The sequence below is a fragment of the Petromyzon marinus genome, chromosome 83, assembly GCF_048934315.1.
Source record: "Petromyzon marinus isolate PM22_M1 ecotype Great Lakes invasive population chromosome 83, UKy_Petmar_22M1.pri1.0, whole genome shotgun sequence".
Taxonomy (NCBI): Eukaryota; Metazoa; Chordata; class Hyperoartia; order Petromyzontiformes; family Petromyzontidae; genus Petromyzon; species Petromyzon marinus.
In genome coordinates this window covers 2,397,349-2,423,768 of record NC_133748.1, presented here as the reverse complement: position 1 = coordinate 2,423,768, position 26,420 = coordinate 2,397,349, and the positions used below count along the sequence as shown (strand labels likewise).

Below are 26,420 nucleotides of genomic sequence, written 5' to 3'. Positions count from 1 at the left end.
GTAGTAGTGGTGATGATGGTGATGATGGTGGTGGTGGTGATGGTGGTGGTGGTAGTGGTGGTGGTGCTGATGGTGGTGGTGGTAGTGGTGGTGATGATGGTGGTGGTAGTGATGGTGGTGATGGTGATGGTGGTGATGGTGGTGGTGATGATGATGATGGTGGTAGTAGTGGTGGTGATGGTGGTGATGGTGGTGATGGTGATGATGGTGGAGGTGATGGTGATGATGGTGGAGGTGGTGGTGATGATGGTGGTGGTAGTGATGGTGGTGGTGGTGATGGTGGTGGTGATGGTGATGATGGTGGTGGTAGTGGTGGTGGTGATGGTGGTGGTAGTGGTGGTGGTGGTGATGGTGGTGGTAGTGGTGGTGGTGATGGTGGTGGTGGTGATGATGGTGGCGGTGATGGTGATGATGGTGGAGGTGGTGGTGATGGTGGTGGTGATGGTGGTAGTAGTGGTGATGGTGGTGATGGTGGTGATGGTGGTGATGGTGGTGGTGGTGATGGTGGTGATGGTGGTGGTGGTGATGGTGGTGATGGTGGTGGTGGTGATGGTGGTGGTGGTAGTGGTGGTGATGGTGGTGGTGGTGATGGTGGTGATGGTGGAGGTGGTGGAGGTGGTGGTAGTGGTGGTGGTGGTGGAGGTGGTGGAGGTGGTGGTGGAGGTGGTGATGGTGGTGATGGTGGAGGTGGTGGAGGTGGAGGTGGTAGTGGTGATGGTGGTAGTGGTGATGGTGATGATGGTGGTGATGGTGGTGGATGATGATGATGATGGTGGTAGTAGTGGTGGTGGTGATGGTGGTGGAGGTGATGGTGGAGTTGTAGAACCTTGCTTGGTGCACTGCTGCTGGTGGTGGAGGTTGTCCACCACCAGCAGCTCGTCCCCACGAGTGTTGGGAGCGATGTTGTCCATCGTCTCTAGGATCTGCTCAAAGACGTCCTTCACCAGGTCCACCTGAGGACATCACCGCAACAACAACAACAACCACCACAACAACCAATCATCACCAACACCACAACAACCACCACAACAACAACAAAACAACAACAACAACCACAACAATCATCACAACAACAATCATCACCACCACAACAACAACCACCACCACAACAACAACCACCACAACAACAACCATCATCACCACCACAACAACAACCACAACAACAATCATCACCACAACAACAATCACAACAACAATCATCACCACCACAACAACAACCACAACAACAATCATCACCACCACAACAACCATCACCACCACAACAACAACCACCACAACAACAACCATCACCACCACCACAACAACAATCATCACCACCACAACAACAAACACAACAACAACCATCACCACCACCACCACAACAATCATCACCACCACAACAATCATCACCACCACAACAACAAACACAACAACAATCATCACCACCACCACAACAACAACCACCACAACAACAACAACCATCACCACCACAACAACAATCATCACCACCACAACAACAAACACCAACAACAATCATCACCACCACCACAACAACAACAAACACAACAACAACCATCACCACCACAACAATCATCACCACCACAACAATCATCACCACCACAACAACAAACACAACAACAATCATCACCACCACAACAATCATCACCACCACAACAACAACCACCACAACAACAACAATCATCACCACTACCACAACAACCACCACCACAACAACCACCACCAAAACCATCACCACCACCACAACAACAACAACCACAACAACAATCACCACCACAACAACAACCATCACCACAACAACAACCATCACCACAACAACAACCACCACAACAACCACAACAACAACCACCACCACAACAACAACCATCACCACCACAACAACAACCACCACAACAACAACAACCATCACAACAATCACCACTACCACACCACCACCACACTGCTGTTCTACCGCTGCTGATGATGACGATGCTGATGATGATGATGCTGCTGCTAATGCTACTACTGCTGCTGCTGCTACTGATGATGACGATGCTGATGATGATGATGCTGCTGATGCTACTACTGCTGCTGCTGATGATGATGCTGCTACTGATGATGACGATGCTGATGATGATGCTGCTGCTACTGATGATGATACTGCTACTGCTGCTACTGATGATGATGCTGATACTGCTGCTACTGATGATGATGCTGCTGATACTGCTACTGCTGATGATGCTGCTGATACTGCTACTGCTGCTACTGATGATGACGATGATGCTGCTGCTGCTGCTGATGGTACAAACCTTTACACCAGTGGTGAACGCACACTCGATGTTCCAGCCGTGACGACGTTGGCTGCGAGATGACGAGGTGGTCGACGAGGTGGCGGTGGTGGCGGTGGTGGCGGTGGTGGCGGTGGTGGTGGCGTCTCTGCGGGCGGTGATGTCCAGCGATGTGGCGTACAGCACGGGGATTCCTGGTGGGGTAGAGGAGTGAAGTCACTCACCCACCCACCCACTCACTCACCCACTCACTCACTCACCCCACTCACCCACCCACTCACTCACCCACCCACCCACTCACTAAGTCACCCACTCACTCACTCACTCACCCACCCACCCACTCACCCACTCACCACTCACCCACTCACCCACCCACTCACTCACCCACTCACTCACTCACCCCACTCACCCACCCACTCACTCACCCACCCACCCACTCACTAAGTCACCCACTCACTCACTCACTCACCCACCCACCCACTCACCCACTCACCACTCACCCACTCACCCACCCACTCACTCACCCACTCACTCACTCACCCCACTCACCCACCCACTCACTCACCCACCCACCCACTCACTAAGTCACCCACTCACTCACTCACTCACCCACCCACCCACTCACCCACTCACCACTCACCCACTCACCCACACACTCACTCACCCACTCACTCACCCACTCACCACTCACCACCCACTCACCCACTCACCACCCACTCACTCACCCACCCACCCACCCACTCACCCACTCACTCACCCACTCACCCACCCACTCACCCACCCACTCACCCACTCACCCACTCACTCACCCACCCACTCACCCACTCACTCACCCACCCACTCACCCACTCACTCACCCACTCACTCACCCACCCACTCACCCACTCACCCACTCACCCACTCACTCACCCACTCACTCACCCACTCACTCACCCACATCCTTTTCCACCACCCACGTCAGATCCTCCTCCTCCGCTCCACCACCACCACCGCCGCCGCCGCCACGCCCCGTCGTTCCGTCTCCACCTCCTCTCGCAGGAACGTTCACGGCAAACGCCCGGACGTCCCTAACGCGGAGCTCCACCTTCGATCCCTCTGGCCCTGGCCTCCCGCTCCTCCTCCACCTCGTCCTCCACCTCCTCGTCCTCCACCATGTCCCAAATCCCTCCTCCTCCTCCTCGTCGTCCACCTCCTCCTCCTCCTCCTCGTCGTCCACCTCCTCGTCGTCCACCTCCCGCGGGGCCCTCCACCACCGCCACGCCGCGCCCAGGCCGTGGTTTTGCACCAGGTGGTGGCCCAGGTGGTGGCCCAGGTGGTGGCCCTTGTGGTGGCCCTTGTGGTGGCCCACCTGGTGGCCCAGGTGGTGACTCACCTGGTGGCCCAGGTGGTGGCCCACCTGGTGGCCCAGGTGGTGGCCCAGGTGGCCCACCTGGTGGTGACCCACCTGGTGGCCCAGGTGGTGGCCCACCGGGTGGCCCACCGGGTGGCCCAGGTGGCCCACCCGGTGGCCCAGGTGGTGACCCAGGTGGTGGCCCACCTGGTGGTGGCCCACCTGGCGGTGGCCCACCTGGTGGCCCAGATGGTGGCCCAGGTGGCCCACCTGGTGGCCCAGGCGGTGGCCCAGGTGGTGGTGGCCCACCAGGGACACGTGGCCCAGGTGGGCCACCAGGAGAGGGGCCGCACGGTCGCCCGGCCGACGCGGCAGGACGACAACGGGCGACTCCACCTCCACGTCCACCAGCACCACCTCCTCCACCTCCTCCTCGTCCACCACCTCCTCCACCACCTCCTCCACCTCATCGTCGTCCACCTTCTCCTCCTCGTCGTCCACCACCTCCTTCTCGTCGGCGTCGCCCGCCAGGCTGATGTCCACCCAAGGGGAAGATCGACACGCAACCAGCTGTTACATCATCCTGCTGTTACATCATCCTGTTACATCATCCTGTTACATCATCCTGCTGTTACTTCCTGTTACATCATCCTGTTACATCATCCTGTTACATCATCCTGTTACATCCTGTTACATCATGCTGTTACATCATCCTGTTACTTCCTGTTACATCATCCTGTTACATCATCCTGTTACATCATCCTGTTACATCATCCTGTTACATCATCCTGTTACATCATCCTGCTGTTACTTCCTGTTACATCATCCTGTTACATCATCCTGTTACATCCTGTTACATCATGCTGTTACATCATCCTGTTACTTCCTGTTACATCATCCTGTTACATCATCCTGTTACATCATCCTGTTACATCATCCTGTTACATCATCCTGTTACACCATCCTGCCTGTTACATCATCCTGTTACATCATCCTGTTACATCATCCTATTACATCATCCTGTTACTTCCTGTTACATCATCCTGTTACATCATCCTGTTACATCATCCTGTTACATCATGTTACATCATGCTGTTACATCATCCTGTTACATCATGCTGTTACATCATGCTGTTACATCATCCTGTTACATCATCCTGTTACATCCTGCTGTTACATCAACCTGTTACATCATCCTGTTACATCATGCTGTTACATCATGCTGTTACATCATCCTGTTACATCATCCTGTTACATCATCCTATTACATCCTGCTGTTACATCATCCTGTTACATCATCCTGTTACTTCCTGTTACATCATGATGTTACATCTTGTTACATCATGCTACTACAACCTGCTGTTACATCATGCTGTTACATCATCCTGTTACATCATCCTGTTACATCATCCTGTTACATCATCCTGTTACATCATCCTGTTACATCATCCTATTACATCCTGCTGTTACTTCATCCTGTTACATCATCCTGTTACATCATCCTGTTACATCATGCTGTTACATCATCCTGTTACATCATGCTGTTACATCATCCTGTTACATCATGCTGTTACATCATCCTGTTACAACCTGCTGTTACATCCTGTTACGTCATCCTGTTACTTCCTGCTGTTACATCATCCTGTTACAACCTGTTACAACCTGCTGTTACATCCTGCTGTTACTTCCTGTTACATCATCCGGTTACTTCCTGTTACATCATCCTGTTACATCCTGCTACTACATCCTGTTACATCCTGCCGTTACAACCTGCTGTTACTTCCTGTTACATCATCCTGTTACATCATGCTGTTACATCCTGCTGTTACATCCTGCTGTTACATCCTGCTGTTACTTCCTGTTACATCATCCTGCTACTTCCTGTTACATCATCCTGTTACTTCCTGTTACATCCTGTTACATCATGATGTTACATCCTGCTGCTACTTCCTGTTACATCCTGTTACATCCTGCTGTTACATCCTGCTGTTACATCATGCTGTTACATCCTGCTGTTACAACCTGCTGTTACATCCTGCTGTAACATCCTGCTGTTACATCCTGCTGTTACATCCTGCTGTTACATCCTGCTGTTACATCCTGCCGCTACATCCTGCTGCTACATCCTGTTACATCCTGCTACAACCTGCTGTTACATCCTGCTGTTACATCCTGCTGTTACATCCTGCCGTTACATCCTGTTACAACCTGCTGCTACAACCTGCTGTTAGATCCTGCTGTTACATCCTGCTGTTACATCCTGCTACAACCTGCTGTTACATCTGTTACATCCTGCTGCTACATCCAGCTGTTACATCCTGCTGCTACAACCTGCTGTTACATCCTGCTGTTACATCCTGCTGTTACATCCTGCTGTTACATCCTGCTGTTACATCCTGGCTGTTACATCCTGCTGTTACATCCTGCTGTTACATCCTGCTGTTACATCCTGCTGTTACATCCTGCTGCTACATCCTGCTACATCCTGCTGCTACATCCTGCTGTTACATCCTGCTGTTACACCCTGCTGTTACATCCTGCTGTTACACCCTGCTGTTACAACCTGCTGTTACATCCTGTTACATCCTGCTGTTACATCCTGCTGTTACATCCTGCCGCTACATCCTGCTGCTACATCCTGTTACATCCTGCTACAACCTGCTGTTACATCCTGCTGTTACATCCTGCTGTTACATCCTGCTGTTACATCCTGCCGTTACATCCTGTTACAACCTGCTGCTACAACCTGCTGTTAGATCCTGCTGTTACATCCTGCTGTTACATCCTGCTACAACCTGCTGTTACATCTGTTACATCCTGCTGCTACATCCTGCTGTTACATCCTGCTGCTACAACCTGCTGTTACATCCTGCTGTTACATCCTGCTGTTACATCCTGCTGTTACATCCTGCTGCTACATCCTGCTACATCCTGCTGCTACATCCTGCTGTTACATCCTGCTGTTACACCCTGCTGTTACATCCTGCTGTTACACCCTGCTGTTACAACCTGCTGTTACATCCTGTTACATCCTGCTGTTACATCCTGCTGTTACATCCTGCTGTTACATCCTGCTGTTACATCCTGCTGTTACACCCTGCTGTTACATCCTGCTGCTACACCCTGCTGTTACATCCTGCTGTTACAACCTGCTGTTACATCCTGTTACATCCTGCTGCTACATCCTGCTGTTACATCCTGCTGTTACATCCTGCTGTTACTTCCTGCTGTTACATCCTGCTGTTACATCCTGCTGTTACATCCTGCTGCTACATCCTGCTGTTACATCCTGCTGTTACATCCTGCTGTTACATCCTGCTGTTACATCCTGCTGTTACATCCTGCTGCTACATCCTGCTGTTACATCCTGCTGTTACAACCTGCTGTTACATCCTGTTACATCCTGCTGCTACATCCTGCTGTTACATCCTGCTGTTACTTCCTGCTGTTACATCCTGCTGTTACATCCTGCTACATCCTGCTGCTACATCCTGTTACATCCTGCTGTTACATCCTGCTGTTACGTCCTGCTGTTACATCCTGCTGTTACATCCTGCTGCTACATCCTGCTGTTACATCCTGTTACATCCTGCTACAACCTGCTGTTACAACCTGCTGTTACATCCTGCTGTTACATCCTGCTGCTACATCCTGCTGTTACATCCTGCTGTTACATCCTGCTGTTACTTCCTGTTACACCCTGCTGTTACATCCTGCTGTTACATCCTGCTGTTACATCCTGTTACACCCTGCTGTTACATCCTGCTGTTACATCCTGCTGTTACTTCCTGTTACACCCTGCTGTTACATCCTGTTACTTCCTGTTACACCCTGCTGTTACATCCTGTTACATCCTGCTGTTACATCCTGCTGCTACAACCTGCTGTTACACCCTGCTGTTACATCCTGTTACATCCTGCTGTTACATCCTGCTGCTACAACCTGCTGTTACATCCTGCTGCTACATCCTGCTACAACCTGCTGCAGCTGCTCGTTCTCACCGTGGGCTCTGTCTGGCCCTGTGGGTGGACACGTGGGTGGACGCCAGGGTGGACACGTGGGTAGACTCGTGGGTGGACGCCAGGGTGGACGCCAGGGTGGACACGTGGGTGGACTCCCGAAGCGGAGGTGCTGTCCGCAGGGCGTCCCGCAGGGCGTCCGCCATCTCGCCTAGCGAGCGGCCCAGAAGCCTGAGGCAGGCCCCGGGGTGGCGGTAGAGGAGGGAGCCCGCACGGACGCGGCAGCGGGACACCCGCAGGGCACCGAGCCCATCGCGAGAGACTCCTCCTCTCTGGGGGGCGGGGAGAGAGAGGGGGGTACACACCGTGAACACAGACACCACCAACACCACCACCACCAACCAGGCCACCGTGAACACAGCCACCACCAACCAGGCCACCGTGAACACCGACACCACCAACACGGCCATGGTGAACACCGACACCACCAACCAGGCCACCGTGAACACCGCACCACCAACACGGCCACCGTGAACACAGACACCACCAACCAGGCCACCGGGAACACCGACACCACCAACACGGCCATGGTGAACACCGACACCACCAACCAGGCCACCGTGAACACCGCACCACCAACACGGCCACCGTGAACACAGACACCACCAACCAGGCCACCGGGAACACCGCCACCACCAACACCACCACCACCAACACCACCACCACCAACACCACCAACCAGGCCACCGTGAACACCGCCACCACCAACCAGGCCACCGTGAACACCAACACCACCACCACCAACACCACCACCAACCAGGCTACCGTGAACACCGCCAACACCACCACCAACACCACCAACCAGGCCACCGTGAACACCGCCACCACCACCAACCAGGCCACCGTGAACACCGCCACCACCAACAACACCACCAACACCACCGCCACCACCAACAGGGCCACCGTGAACACCACCACCACCAACACCACCACCAACCAGGCCACCATGAACACCACCACCACCAACACCACCACCAACCAGGCCACCATGAACACCACCACCACCACCAACACGGCCACCGTGAACACCATCAACACCACCACCACCACCACCACCACCGCCACCACCGCCACCACCACCACCACCACCACCGTGACCCCCCACCGCCACCACCACCACCATCGCCTCCTCACCTGCACAGTGAACGCCAACGCGGCGCTCCGTCTCCTCCTCGGCCGAGCCTCCAGGTTGCCCACGGCGACCACGGCGACCCCGTCGGCACCGCCGCGCGACCTCCCGACCCCCGTCACGCCGGCCGTCAGGTCCCCGAGCCCCAGGCCCCCCAGGGAGCCGGACAGCTCCACGGCAACGCCGCCGCCCGTCGCCACGGAGACGGCGGCGTCGGCGACGGTCGCCACGGCGACGCGGAGCATTCGGGTACCCGGGGGGGCGGGGTTGGGGGCGGGGTTGGGGGCGGGGTAGGGGGCGGAGTTGGGGGCGGAGTTGGGGGCGGAGTTTGGGGTGGAGTTGGGGGCGGAGTTTGGGGGCGGAGTTGGGGGCGGAGTTGGGGGCGGAGTTGGGGGCGGAGCAGAGCAGGAGGAGGCGGAGTCGATGGATGGAGGCGTGGATGAGAGTTCGGGGGGGGTCCCTCTGTTTGGGGGGCGGGGGGGGGTGAGATCATCATTAATGACTCACTCACCACTCACCCACTCACTCACTCACTCACCACACACCAACTCACTCACCACTCACTCACTCACCACTCACTCACTCACTCACCCACTCACCCACTCACTCACTCACCACTCACTCACCAACTCACTCACCACTCACTCACTCACCCACTCACCCACTCACTCACTCACCACTCACTCACTCACTCACCAACTCACTCACCCACTCACTAACTCACCACTCACTCACTCACTCACCACTCACTCACTCACCAACTCACTCACCACTCACTCACTCACCCACTCACTCACCCACTCACTCACCCACTCACCCACTCACTCACTCACCCACTCACCAACTCACTCACCACTCACTCACTCACCACTCACTCCCTCACCACTCACCCACTCACTCACCCACTCACCCACTCACCACTCACCCACTCACCAACTCACTCACCCACCCACTCACTCACCAACTCACTCACCCACCCACTCACTCACCCACTCACTCACTCACCACTCACTCACTCACTCACCACTCACTCACTCACTCACAAACTCACTCACCACTCACTCACTCACCCACTCACTCACCCACTCACTCACCCACTCACCCACTCACTCACTCACCCACTCACCAACTCACTCACCCACCCACTCACTCACCAACTCACTCACCCACCCACTCACTCACCCACTCACTCACCACTCACTCACTCACCACTCACTCCCTCACCACTCACCCACTCACTCACCCACTCACCCACTCACCACTCACCCACTCACCAACTCACTCACCCACCCACTCACTCACCCACTCACTCACCACTCACTCACTCACCACTCACTCCCTCACCACTCACCCACTCACTCACCCACTCACCCACTCACCACTCACCCACTCACCAACTCACTCACCCACCCACTCACTCACCAACTCACTCACCCACCCACTCACTCACCCACTCACTCACCCACTCACCCACTCACCCACTCACTCACCCACTCACCCACCCACTCACCACTCACTCACCACTCACCCATTCACTCACCAACTCACTCACTCATACACTCACTCACCACTCACTCACCAACTCACTCACTCATACACTCACTCACCACTCACTCACCACTCACCAACTCACTCACTCACCCACTCACTCACTCACCACTCACCCACCCACTCACTCACTCACCACTCACCAACTCACTCACTCACCCACTCACTCACTCACTCCTCACCACTCACCCACTCACCCACTCACTCACCCACTCACCAACTCACTCACCCACCCACTCACTCACCCACTCACCCACTCACTCACCACTCACTCACCACTCATTCACCCACTCACTCACTCAATCACCACTCACTCACCCACTCACTCACCCACTCACCCACTCACTCACCACTCACTCACCACTCATTCACTCACTCACTCACTCACCAACTCACTCACCACTCACTCACTCACTCATCACTCACTCACCCACTCACTCACCACTCACCACTCACTCACTCACCACTCACCCACCACTCACCCACTCACTTACTCACCCACTCACTCACTCACCACTCACCCACTCACTCACTCACCACTCACCCACTCACCAACTCACTCACATACTCATACACTCACTCACCACTCACTCACTCAACAACTCACTCACCACTCACTCATTCACCCACTCACCACCCACCCACTCACTCACTCACTCACCACTCACCCACTCACCAACTCACCCACCCACTCACTCACCCACCAACTCACTCACCACTCACTCACTCACTCACCCACTCGCTCACCCACCCACTCACTCACCACTCACTCAATCACCACTCACTCACCACTCACTCACCACTCACTCACTCACCAACTCACTCATACACTCACTCACCACTCACTCATACACTCACTCACCACTCACTCACCACTCACTCAACAACTCACTCACCACTCACTCACACACTCACTCACTCACCAACTCACTCACCAACTCACTCACCACTCACTCACCACTCACTCACTCACCCACTCACTCATTAACCCACTCACTCACTCACCACTCACCCACGCACCCTCCACCACCCACTCACTCACTCACTCACCCACTCACTCACACTCAATCACCACTCACCCACTCACTCACCAACCACCCACCCACCCACTCACTCACTCCCTCACCACTCACCCACTCACTCACCCACTCACCCACTCACCACTCACCCACTCACACACCCACTCACCCACCCACTCACTCACCAACTCACTCACCCACCCACACCTCCTCCACTCACTCACCACTCACTCACTCACTCACCACTCACTCACTCACTCACCAACTCACTCACCACTCACTCACTCACCCACTCACTCACCCACTCACTCACCCACTCACTCACCCACTCACTCACTCACCCACTCACCAACTCACTCACCCACCCACTCACTCACCAACTCACTCACCCACCCACTCACTCACCCACTCACTCACCACTCACTCACTCACCACTCACTCCCTCACCACTCACCCACTCACTCACTCACCACTCACTCACTCACCCACTCACTCACCCACTCACTCACCCACTCACCCACTCACCACTCACCCACTCACCAACTCACTCACATACTCATACACTCACTCACCACTCACTCACTCAACAACTCACTCACCACTCACTCATTCACCCACTCACTCACCCACCCACTCACTCACTCACCACTCACCCACTCACCAACTCACCCACCCACTCACTCACCCACCAACTCACTCACCACTCACTCACTCACTCACCCACTCGCTCACCCACCCACTCACTCACCACTCACTCAATCACCACTCACTCACCACTCACTCACCACTCACTCACTCACCAACTCACTCATACACTCACTCACCACTCACTCATACACTCACTCACCACTCACTCAACAACTCACTCACCACTCACTCACACACTCACTCACTCACCAACTCACTCACCAACTCACTCACCACTCACTCACCACTCACTCACTCACCCACTCACTCATTAACCACTCACCCACCACTCACCCACCACCCACTCACTCACTCACCCACTCACTCACCACTCACTCACTCACCCACTCACCCACTCACTCACCCACTCACCCACCCACCCACTCACTCACTCCCTCACCACTCACCCACTCACTCACCCACTCACCCACTCACCACTCACCCACTCACACACCCACTCACCCACCCACTCACTCACCAACTCACTCACCCACCCACTCACTCACCCACTCACTCACTCACCACTCACTCACTCACTCACCACTCACTCACTCACTCACCAACTCACTCACCACTCACTCACTCACCCACTCACTCACCCACTCACTCACTCACCCACTCACTCACTCACCCACTCACCAACTCACTCACCCACCCACTCACTCACCAACTCACTCACCCACCCACTCACTCACCCACTCACTCACCACTCACTCACTCACCACTCACTCCCTCACCACTCACCCACTCACTCACTCACCACTCACTCACTCACCCACTCACTCACCCACTCACTCACCCACTCACCCACTCACCACTCACCAACTCACTCACCCACCCACTCACTCACCAACTCACTCACCCACCCACTCACTCACCCACTCACTCACCCACTCACCCACTCACTCACCCACTCACCCACTCACTCACCCACTCACCCACCCACTCACCCACTCACTCACCCACTCACCCACCCACTCACCCACTCACTCACCCACTCACCCACCCACTCACTCACTCACCCACCCACTCACTCACCCACTCACTCACCCACTCACCCACTCACTCACCCACTCACCCACTCACTCACCCACTCACCCACCCACTCACCCACTCACTCACCCACTCACCCACTCACTCACTCACCCACCCACTCACCCACTCACTCACCCACTCACCCACCCACTCACCCACCCACCCACCCACTCACCCACCCACTCACCCACCCACTCACTCACCCACTCACTCACTCACCCACCCACTCACCCACTCACTCACCCACTCACCCACCCACTCACCCACTCACCCACCCACTCACCCACCCACCCACCCACTCACTCACCACCCACTCACCCACTCACTCACCCACCTCCCCCACCCCCACCCCCACCCACCCCCACCCCCACCCACCACTTTGCTGCACTGCTGCCTCTGCGAGGCGACGTCGTGGTCGTCGCCGTCACGTGACTCTCCAGGCCGCTCACGATTGGCCGGCTCGGCGCCACGGCGACGGCGTGGTCCGGACCCGGACCGCGATCCGGATTGGGATCCGGACCGGGATTTGGATGCGGATTGGGATTGCGATCCCGGTTGTGACTGCGATCCCGGTTGTGATTGCGATCCCGGTTGTGGTTGCGATCCCGATTGGGGTTGCGATCCGGACCGGGATTTGGATCCGGACTCAGATCCGTTGCGGGATTCCCAGGGGACCGCTTGCCGCAGGAACCCCAGCACAGCGGCCAGCGTGCTGGGGTTGCAGGAGACGTCCAGAGTGTTCAGCTGGTTGGGGGCACGGTGGGGGGCACGGTGGGGGGCACGGTGGGGGGCACGGTGGGGGGCACGGTGGGCGGGGGGGTACGGTGGGGGGCAAAGGCATAAAGACTCACAGAGACACACAGAGACCCACAGAGACACACAGAGACACACAGAGACCCACAGAGACACACAGAGACTCACAGATACTCACAGAGACTCACAGAGACACACAGAGACCCACAGAGACTCACAGAGACTCACAGAGACTCACAGAGACCCACAGAGACTCACAGAGACACACAGAGACCCACAGAGACTCACAGAGACCCACAGAGACCCACAGAGACCCACAGAGACTCACAGAGACACACAGAGACTCACAGAGACTCACAAAGACCCACAGAGACTCACAGAGACACACAGAGACCCACAGAGACCCACAGAGACCCACAGAGACTCACAGAGACACACAGAGACCCACAGAGACCCACAGAGACTCACAGAGACTCACAGAGACCCACAGAGACTCACAGAGACACACAGAGACCCACAGAGACCCACAGAGACTCACAGAGACACACAGAGACCCACAGAGACCCACAGAGACCCACAGAGACTCACAGAGACTCACAGAGACCCACAGAGACTCACAGAGACTCACAGAGACACACAGAGACCCACAGACTCACAGAGACACACAGAGACCCACAGAGACTCACAGAGACACACAGAGACTCACAGAGACCCACAGAGACACACAGAGACTCACAGAGACTCACAGAGACCCACAGAGACACACAGAGACCCACAGAGACCCACCAAGACCCACAGAGACTCACAGAGACCCACAGAGACCCACAGAGACACACAGAGACCCACAGAGACTCACAAAGACACACAGAGACCCACAGAGACTCACAGAGACACACAGAGACACACAGAGACTCACAGAGACTCACAGAGACCCACAGAGACCCACAGAGACCCACAGAGACTCACAGAGACACACAGAGACTCACAGAGACCCACAGAGACACACAGAGACCGACAGAGACTCACAGAGACCCACAGAGACCCACAGAGACTCACAGAGACCCACAGAGACCCACAGAGACTCACACAGACACACAGAGACTCACAGAGACCCACAGAGACCCACAGAGACCCACAGAGACCCACAGAGACTCACACAGACACACAGAGACTCACAGAGACCCACAGAGACTCACAGAGACCCACAGAGACCCACAGAGACACACAGAGACTCACAGAGACCCACAGAGACACACAGAGATGCATAGAGACCCACAGAGACCCATAAAGACCCACAGAGACACACAGAGACCCACAGAGACTCACAGAGACCCACAGAGACCCACAGAGACCCACAGAGACACACAGAGACTCACAGAGACCCACAGAGACCCACAGAGACCCACAGAGACTCACAGAGACCCACAGAGACCCACAGAGACTCACACAGACACACAGAGACTCACAGAGACCCACAGAGACCCACAGAGACCCACAGAGACCCACAGAGACTCACACAGACACACAGAGACTCACAGAGACCCACAGAAACTCACAGAGACCCACAGAGACCCACAGAGACACACAGAGACTCACAGAGACCCACAGAGACACACAGAGATGCATAGAGACCCACAGAGACCCATAAAGACCCACAGAGACACACAGAGACCCACAGAGACTCACAGAGACCCACAGAGACCCACAGAGACCCACAGAGACACACAGATACCCACAGAGACACAAAGAGACCCACAGAGACTCACAGAGACTCAAAGAGACTCACAGAGACACACAGAGACCCACAGAGACAAACAGAGACTCACAAAGACACACAGAGACTCACAGAGACACACAGAGACTCACAGAGACCCACAGAGACCCACAGAGACTCACAGAGACTCACAGAGACACAAAGAGACCCACAGAGACTCACAGAGACTCACAGAGACTCACAGAGACACACAGAGACCCACAGAGACACACAGAGACTCACAGAGACACACAGAGACTCACAGAGACACACAGAGACTCACAGAGACCCACAGAGACCCACAGAGACTCACAGAGACTCACAGAGACCCACAGACCCACAGAGACCCACAGAGACTCACAGAGACACACAGAGACACACAGAGACACACAGACTCACAGAGACTCACAGAGACACACAGAGATACACAGAGACTCACAGAGACTCACAGAGACCCACAGAGACTCACAGAGACACACAGAGACTCACAGAGACCCACAGAGACACACAGAGACTCACAGAGACCCACAGAGACACACAGAGACCCACAGAGACACACAGAGACCCAGAGAGACCCACAGAGACTCACAGAGACTCACAGAGACCCACAGAGACACACAGAGACCCACAGAGACCCACAGAGACACACAGAGACCCAGAGAGACTCACAGAGACTCACAGAGACTCACAGAGACCCACAGAGACACACAGAGACCCACAGAGACCCACAGAGACACACAGAGACCCAGAGAGACTCACAGAGACTCACAGAGACCCACACAGACTCACTGAGACTCACAGAGACCCACAGAGACACACAGAGACCCACAGAGACCCACAGAGACCCACAGAGACACACAGAGACCCACAGAGACCCACAGAGACTCACAGAGACCCACAGAGACCCACAGAGACTCACAGAGACCCACAGACTCACAGAGACTCACAGAGACACACAGACTCACAGAGACTCACAGAGACACACAGAGATACACAGAGACTCACAGAGACTCACAGAGACCCACAGAGACTCACAGAGACACACAGAGACTCACAGAGACCCACAGAGACACACAGAGACTCACAGAGACCCACAGAGACACACAGAGACCCACAGAGACACACAGAGACTCAGAGACTCACAGAGACCCACAGAGACCCACAGAGACTCACAGAGACTCACAGAGACCCACAGAGACACACAGAGACTCACAGAGACACACAGAGACCCACAGAGACTCACAGAGACACACAGAGACTCAGAGACTCACAGAGACTCACAGAGACACACAGAGACACACAGAGACTCACAGAGACTCACAGAGACCCACAGAGACTCACAGAGACTCACAGAGACTCACAGAGACCCACAGAGACCACAGAGACACACAGAGACTCACAGAGACCCACAGAGACTCACAGAGACCCACAGAGACCCACAGAGACTAACAGAGACCCACAGAGACCACAGAGACCCACAGAGACTCACAGAGACCCACAGAGACTCACAGAGACTCACAGAGACCCACAGAGACCCACAGAGACTCACAGAGACCCACAGAGACACACAGAGACTCACAGAGACCCACAGAGACCCACAGAGACACACAGAGACTCACAGAGACCCACAGAGACACACAGAGACACACAGAGACTCACAGAGACACACAGAGACACACAGAGACACACAGAGACTCACAGAGACACACAGAGACACACAGAGACCCACAGAGACCCACAGAGACCCACAGAGACCCACAGAGACTCACAGAGACCCACAGAGACTCACAGAGACCCACAGACACCCACAGAGACCCACAGAGACTCACAGAGACCCACAGAGACCCACAGAGACTCACAGAGACTCACAGAGACACACAGAGACACACAGAGACTCACAGAGACTCACAGAGACACACAGAGACTCACAGAGACTCACAGAGACCCACAGACTCACAGAGACTCACAGAGACACACAGAGACACACAGAGACTCACAGAGACACACAGACTCACAGAGACTCACAGAGACACACAGAGATACACAGAGACTCACAGAGACTCACAGAGACCCACAGAGACTCACAGAGACACACAGAGACTCACAGAGACCCACAGAGACACACAGAGACTCACAGAGACCCACAGAGACACACAGAGACCCACAGAGACACACAGAGACTCAGAGACTCACAGAGACCCACAGAGACCCACAGAGACTCACAGAGACTCACAGAGACCCACAGAGACACACAGAGACTCACAGAGACACACAGAGACCCACAGAGACTCACAGAGACACACAGAGACTCAGAGACTCACAGAGACTCACAGAGACACACAGAGACTCACAGAGACACACAGAGACACACAGAGACTCACAGAGACTCACAGAGACCCACAGAGACTCACAGAGACTCACAGAGACTCACAGAGACCCACAGAGACCACAGAGACACACAGAGACTCACAGAGACCCACAGAGACTCACAGAGACCCACAGAGACCCACAGAGACTAACAGAGACCCACAGAGACCACAGAGACCCACAGAGACTCACAGAGACCCACAGAGACTCACAGAGACCCACAGAGACCCACAGAGACACACAGAGACCCACAGAGACTCACAGAGACCCACAGAGACTCACAGAGACTCACAGAGACCCACAGAGACCCACAGAGACTCACAGAGACCCACAGAGACCCACAGAGACTCACAGAGACTCACAGAGACACACAGAGACTCACAGAGACACACAGAGACTCACAGAGACTCACAGAGACCCACAGAGACCCACAGAGACCCACAGAGACTCACAGAGACCCAACGAGACTCACAGAGACCCACAGAGACCCACAGAGACCCACAGAGACTCACAGAGACCCACAGAGACCCACAGAGACCCACAGAGACCCTCAGACACCCACAGAGACTCACAGAGACCCACAGAGACCCACAGAGACCCACAGAGACCCTCAGACACCCACAGAGACTCACAGAGACACACAGAGACCCACAGAGACTCACAGAGACCCACAGAGACTCACAGAGACTCACAGAGACACAGAGACACAGAGACACACAGAGACCCACAGAGACACACAGAGACCCACAGAGACACATAGAGACCCACAGAGACACACAGAGACACATAGAGACTCACAGAGACTCACAGAGACCCACAGAGACACAGAGACACACAGAGACACACAGAAACTCACAGAGACCCACAGAGACCCACAGAGACACACAGAGAACTCACAGAGACACACAGAGACCCACAGAGACTCACAGAGACACACAGAGACTCACAGAGACTCACAGAGACACACAGAGACCCAGAGAGACCCACAGAGACCCACAGAGACACACAGAGACACACAGAGACACACAGAGACCCACAGAGACCCACAGAGACTCACAGAGACACACAGAGACTCACAGAGACTCACAGAGACACACAGGGACACACAGAGACTCACAGAGACACACAGAGACTCACAGAGACCCACAGAGACCCACAGAGACTCACAGAGACCCACCGAGACTCACAGAGACCCACAGAGACCCACAGAGACTCACAGAGACCCACAGAGACTCAAAGACTCACAGAGACACACAGAGACCCACAGAGACCCACAGAGACACACAGAGACCCACAGAGACTCACAGAGACCCACAGAGACTCACAGAGACCCACGGACACCCACAGAGACCCACAGAGACCCACAGAGACACACAGAGACTCACAGAGACCCACAGAGACCCACAGAGACCCTCAGACACCCACAGAGACTCACAGAGACACACAGAGACCCACAGAGACTCACAGAGACCCACAGAGACTCACAGAGACTCACAGAGACACAGAGACACAGAGACACACAGAGACCCACAGAGACACACAGAGACCCACAGAGACCCTCAGACACCCACAGAGACTCACAGAGACACACAGAGACCCACAGAGACTCACAGAGACTCACAGAGACTCACAGAGACCCACAGAGACACAGAGACACACAGAGACACACAGAAACTCACAGAGACCCACAGAGACCCACAGAGACACACAGAGACTCACAGAGACACACAGAGACCCACAGAGACTCACAGAGACACACAGAGACTCACAGAGACACACAGAGGCCCAGAGAGACCCACAGAGACCCACAGAGACACACACAGACACACAGAGACCCACAGAGACCCACAGAGACTCACAGAGACACACAGAGACTCACAGAGACTCACAGAGACACACAGGGACACGCAGAGACTCACAGAGACACACAGAGACTCACAGAGACACACAGACTCACAGAGACACACAGAGACCCACAGAGACACACAGAGACTCACAGAGACCCACAGAGACCCACAGAGACACACAGAGACTCACAGAGACACACAGAGACCCACAGAGACTCACAGAGACCCACAGAGACTCACAGAGACCCACAGAGACTCACATAGACTCTGAGACACACAGAGACCCACAGAGACTCACAGAGACCCACAGAGATCCACAGAGACTCACAGAGACCCACAGAGACTCACAGAGACACACAGAGACCCACAGAGACTCACAGAGACACACAGAGACCCACAGAGACACACAGAGACACACAGAGACTCACAGAGACTCACAGAGACACACAGAGACCCACAGAGACCCACAGAGACCCACAGAGACACACAGAGACTCACAGAGACCCACAGAGACACACAGAGACCCACAGAGACTCACAGAGACACACAGAGACCCACAGAGACTCACAGAGACACACAGAGACACACAGAGACACACAGAGACTCACAGAGACTCACAGAGACCCATAGAGACCCACAGAGACCCACAGAGACTCACAGAGACACACAGAGACTCACAGAGACCCACAGAGACACACAGAGACCCACAGAGACTCACAGAGACCCACAGAGACCCACAGAGACCCACAGAGACTCACAGAGACCCACAGAGACCCACAGAGACCCACAGAGACTCACACAGACACACAGAGACTCACAGAGACCCACAGAGACCCACAGAGACCCACAGAGACCCACAGAGACTCACACAGACACACAGAGACTCACAGAGACCCACAGAGACTCACAGAGACCCACAGAGACCCACAGAGACACACAGAGACTCACAGAGACCCACAGAGACACACAGAGATGCATAGAGACCCACAGAGACCCATAGAGACCCACAGAGACACACAGAGACCCACAGAGACTCACAGAGACTCACAGAGACCCACAGAGACCCACAGAGACCCACAGAGACACACAGAGACCCACAGAGACTCACAGAGACTCACAGAGACACAAAGAGACCCACAGAGACTCACAGAGACTCACAGAGACTCACAGAGACACACAGAGACCCACAGAGACACACAGAGACTCACAGAGACACACAGAGACTCACAGAGACACACAGAGACTCACAGAGACCCACAGAGACCCACAGAGACTCACAGAGACTCACAGAGACACAAAGAGACCCACAGAGACTCACAGAGATTCACAGAGACTCACAGAGACACACAGAGACCCACAGAGACACACAGAGACTCACAGAGGCACACAGAGACTCACAGAGACACACAGAGACTCACAGAGACCCACAGAGACCCACAGAGACTCACAGAGACTCACAGAGACCCACAGAGACTCACAGAGACCCACAGAGACCCACAGAGACTCACAGAGACCCACAGACTCACAGAGACCCACAGAGACCCACAGAGACTCACAGAGACACACAGAGACACACAGAGACACACAGACTCACAGAGACTCACAGAGACACACAGAGATACACAGAGACTCACAGAGACTCACAGAGACCCACAGAGACTCACAGAGACACACAGAGACTCACAGAGACCCACAGAGACACACAGAGACTCACAGAGACCCACAGAGACACACAGAGACCCACAGAGACACACAGAGACCCAGAGAGACCCACAGAGACTCACAGAGACTCACAGAGACCCACAGAGACACACAGAGACCCACAGAGACCCACAGAGACACACAGAGACCCAGAGAGACTCACAGAGACTCACAGAGACTCAAAGAGACCCACAGAGACACACAGAGACCCACAGAGACCCACAGAGACACACAGAGACCCAGAGAGACTCACAGAGACTCACAGAGACCCACACAGACTCACAGAGACTCACAGAGACCCACAGAGACACACAGAGACCCACAGAGACCCACAGAGACCCACAGAGACACACAGAGACCCACAGAGACCCACAGAGACTCACAGAGACCCACAGAGACCCACAGAGACTCACAGAGACCCACAGACTCACAGAGACTCACAGAGACACACAGACTCACAGAGACTCACAGAGACACACAGAGATACACAGAGACTCACAGAGACTCACAGAGACCCACAGAGACTCACAGAGACACACAGAGACTCACAGAGACCCACAGAGACACACAGAGACTCACAGAGACCCACAGAGACACACAGAGACCCACAGAGACACACAGAGACTCAGAGACTCACAGAGACCCACAGAGACCCACAGAGACTCACAGAGACTCACAGAGACCCACAGAGACACACAGAGACTCACAGAGACACACAGAGACCCACAGAGACTCACAGAGACACACAGAGACTCAGAGACTCACAGAGACTCACAGAGACACACAGAGACTCACAGAGACTCACAGAGACCCACAGAGACTCACAGAGACTCACAGAGACTCACAGAGACCCACAGAGACCACAGAGACACACAGAGACTCACAGAGACCCACAGAGACTCACAGAGACCCACAGAGACCCACAGAGACTAACAGAGACCCACAGAGACCACAGAGACCCACAGAGACTCACAGAGACCCACAGAGACTCACAGAGACTCACAGAGACCCACAGAGACCCACAGAGACTCACAGAGACCCACAGAGACACACAGAGACTCACAGAGACCCACAGAGACCCACAGAGACCCACAGAGACACACAGAGACTCACAGAGACCCACAGAGACACACAGAGACACACAGAGACTCACAGAGACACACAGAGACACACAGAGACACACAGAGACTCACAGAGACACACAGAGACACACAGAGACCCACAGAGACCGACAGAGACCCACAGAGACTCACAGAGACCCACAGAGACTCACAGAGACCCACAGACACCCACAGAGACCCACAGAGACTCACAGAGACCCACAGAGACCCACAGAGACTCACAGAGACTCACAGAGACACACAGAGACACACAGAGACTCACAGAGACTCACAGAGACACACAGAGACTCACAGAGACTCACAGAGACCCACAGACTCACAGAGACTCACAGAGACACACAGAGACACACAGAGACTCACAGAGACTCACAGAGACACACAGACTCACAGAGACTCACAGAGACACACAGAGATACACAGAGACTCACAGAGACTCACAGAGACCCACAGAGACTCACAGAGACACACAGAGACTCACAGAGACCCACAGAGACACACAGAGACTCACAGAGACCCACAGAGACACACAGAGACCCACAGAGACACACAGAGACTCAGAGACTCACAGAGACCCACAGAGACCCACAGAGACTCACAGAGACTCACAGAGACCCACAGAGACACACAGAGACTCACAGAGACACACAGAGACCCACAGAGACTCACAGAGACACACAGAGACTCAGAGACTCACAGAGACTCACAGAGACACACAGAGACTCACAGAGACACACAGAGACACACAGAGACTCACAGAGACTCACAGAGACCCACAGAGACTCACAGAGACTCACAGAGACTCACAGAGACCCACAGAGACCACAGAGACACACAGAGACTCACAGAGACCCACAGAGACTCACAGAGACCCACAGAGACCCACAGAGACTAACAGAGACCCACAGAGACCACAGAGACCCACAGAGACTCACAGAGACCCACAGAGACTCACAGAGACTCACAGAGACCCACAGAGACCCACAGAGACACACAGAGACCCACAGAGACTCACAGAGACCCACAGAGACTCACAGAGACTCACAGAGACCCACAGAGACGACAGAGACACACAGAGACTCACAGAGACCCACAGAGACTCACAGAGACCCACAGAGACCCACAGAGACTAACAGAGACCCACAGAGACCACAGAGACCCACAGAGACTCACAGAGACCCACAGAGACTCACAGAGACTCACAGAGACCCACAGAGACCCACAGAGACTCACAGAGACCCACAGAGACACACAGAGACTCACAGAGACCCACAGAGACCCACAGAGACCCACAGAGACACACAGAGACTCACAGAGACCCACAGAGACACACAGAGACTCACAGAGACACACAGAGACACACAGAGACACACAGAGACTCACAGAGACACACAGAGACACACAGAGACCCACAGAGACCCACAGAGACCCACAGAGACCCACAGAGACTCACAGAGACCCACAGAGACTCACAGAGACCCACAGACACCCACAGAGACCCACAGAGACTCACAGAGACCCACAGAGACCCACAGAGACTCACAGAGACTCACAGAGACACACAGAGACACACAGAGACTCACAGAGACTCACAGAGACACACAGAGACTCACAGAGACTCACAGAGACCCACAGACTCACAGAGACTCACAGAGACACACAGAGACACACAGAGACTCACAGAGACACACAGACTCACAGAGACTCACAGAGACACACAGAGATACACAGAGACTCACAGAGACTCACAGAGACCCACAGAGACTCACAGAGACACACAGAGACTCACAGAGACCCACAGAGACACACAGAGACTCACAGAGACCCACAGAGACACACAGAGACCCACAGAGACACACAGAGACTCAGAGACTCACAGAGACCCACAGAGACCCACAGAGACTCACAGAGACTCACAGAGACCCACAGAGACACACAGAGACTCACAGAGACACACAGAGACCCACAGAGACTCACAGAGACACACAGAGACTCAGAGACTCACAGAGACTCACAGAGACACACAGAGACTCACAGAGACACACAGAGACACACAAAGACTCACAGAGACTCACAGAGACCCACAGAGACTCACAGAGACTCACAGAGACTCACAGAGACCCACAGAGACCACAGAGACACACAGAGACTCACAGAGACCCACAGAGACTCACAGAGACCCACAGAGACCCACAGAGACTAACAGAGACCCACAGAGACCACAGAGACCCACAGAGACTCACAGAGACCCACAGAGACTCACAGAGACTCACAGAGACCCACAGAGACCCACAGAGACACACAGAGACCCACAGAGACTCACAGAGACCCACAGAGACTCACAGAGACTCACAGAGACCCACAGAGACCCACAGAGACTCACAGAGACCCACAGAGACCCACAGAGACTCACAGAGACTCACAGAGACACACAGAGACTTACAGAGACACACAGAGACTCACAGAGACTCACAGAGACCCACAGAGACCCACAGAGACCCACAGAGACTCACAGAGACCCAACGAGACTCACAGAGACCCACAGAGACCCACAGAGACCCACAGAGACTCACAGAGACCCACAGAGACCCACAGAGACCCACAGAGACCCTCAGACACCCACAGAGACTCACAGAGACACACAGAGACCCACAGAGACTCACAGAGACCCACAGAGACTCACAGAGACTCACAGAGACACAGAGACACAGAGACACACAGAGACCCACAGAGACACACAGAGACCCACAGAGACACATAGAGACCCACAGAGACACACAGAGACACATAGAGACTCACAGAGACTCACAGAGACCCACAGAGACACAGAGACACACAGAGACACACAGAAACTCACAGAGACCCACAGAGACCCACAGAGACACACAGAGACTCACAGAGACACACAGAGACCCACAGAGACTCACAGAGACACACAGAGACTCACAGAGACTCACAGAGACACACAGAGACCCAGAGAGACCCACAGAGACCCACAGAGACCCACAGAGACTCAAAGACTCACAGAGACACACAGAGACCCACAGAGACCCACAGAGACACACAGAGACCCACAGAGACTCACAGAGACCCACAGACACCCACAGAGACTCACAGAGACCCACGGACACCCACAGAGACCCACAGAGACCCACAGAGACACACAGAGACTCACAGAGACCCACAGAGACCCACAGAGACCCTCAGACACCCACAGAGACTCACAGAGACACACAGAGACCCACAGAGACTCACAGAGACCCACAGAGACTCACAGAGACTCACAGAGACACAGAGACACAGAGACACACAGAGACCCACAGAGACACACAGAGACCCACAGAGACCCTCAGACACCCACAGAGACTCACAGAGACACACAGAGACCCACAGAGACTCACAGAGACTCACAGAGACTCACAGAGACCCACAGAGACACAGAGACACACAGAGACACACAGAAACTCACAGAGACCCACAGAGACCCACAGAGACACACAGAGACTCACAGAGACACACAGAGACCCACAGAGACTCACAGAGACACACAGAGACTCACAGAGACACACAGAGACCCAGAGAGACCCACAGAGACCCACAGAGACACACACAGACACACAGAGACCCACAGAGACCCACAGAGACTCACAGAGACACACAGAGACTCACAGAGACTCACAGAGACACACAGGGACACGCAGAGACTCACAGAGACACACAGAGACTCACAGAGACACACAGACTCACAGAGACACACAGAGACCCACAGAGACACACAGAGACTCACAGAGACCCACAGAGACCCACAGAGACACACAGAGACTCACAGAGACACACAGAGACCCACAGA

General features: G+C 54.6%; 1 protein-coding gene across 2 annotated transcripts in view; it reads right to left on the bottom strand.

Moving 5' to 3' along the window:
• Positions 1–3,970: 3,970 nt before the first annotated feature.
• The window catches only part of LOC116958792 (uncharacterized), a 95,408-nt gene continuing 72,958 nt past the window's right edge, over positions 3,971–26,420 (bottom strand). For both annotated transcript variants that reach the window (XM_076057662.1, XM_076057661.1), the window contains 4 exons: positions 13,407–13,775; positions 8,748–9,204; positions 7,596–7,885; positions 3,971–4,126 (listed from right to left, as the gene is read on the bottom strand). In XM_076057662.1, the coding sequence (XP_075913777.1) occupies positions 4,061–4,126; positions 7,596–7,885; positions 8,748–9,204; positions 13,407–13,775 (1,182 nt within the window). In that variant the 3' untranslated portion in view covers positions 3,971–4,060. The remainder of the gene's footprint in view (positions 4,127–7,595; positions 7,886–8,747; positions 9,205–13,406; positions 13,776–26,420) is intronic.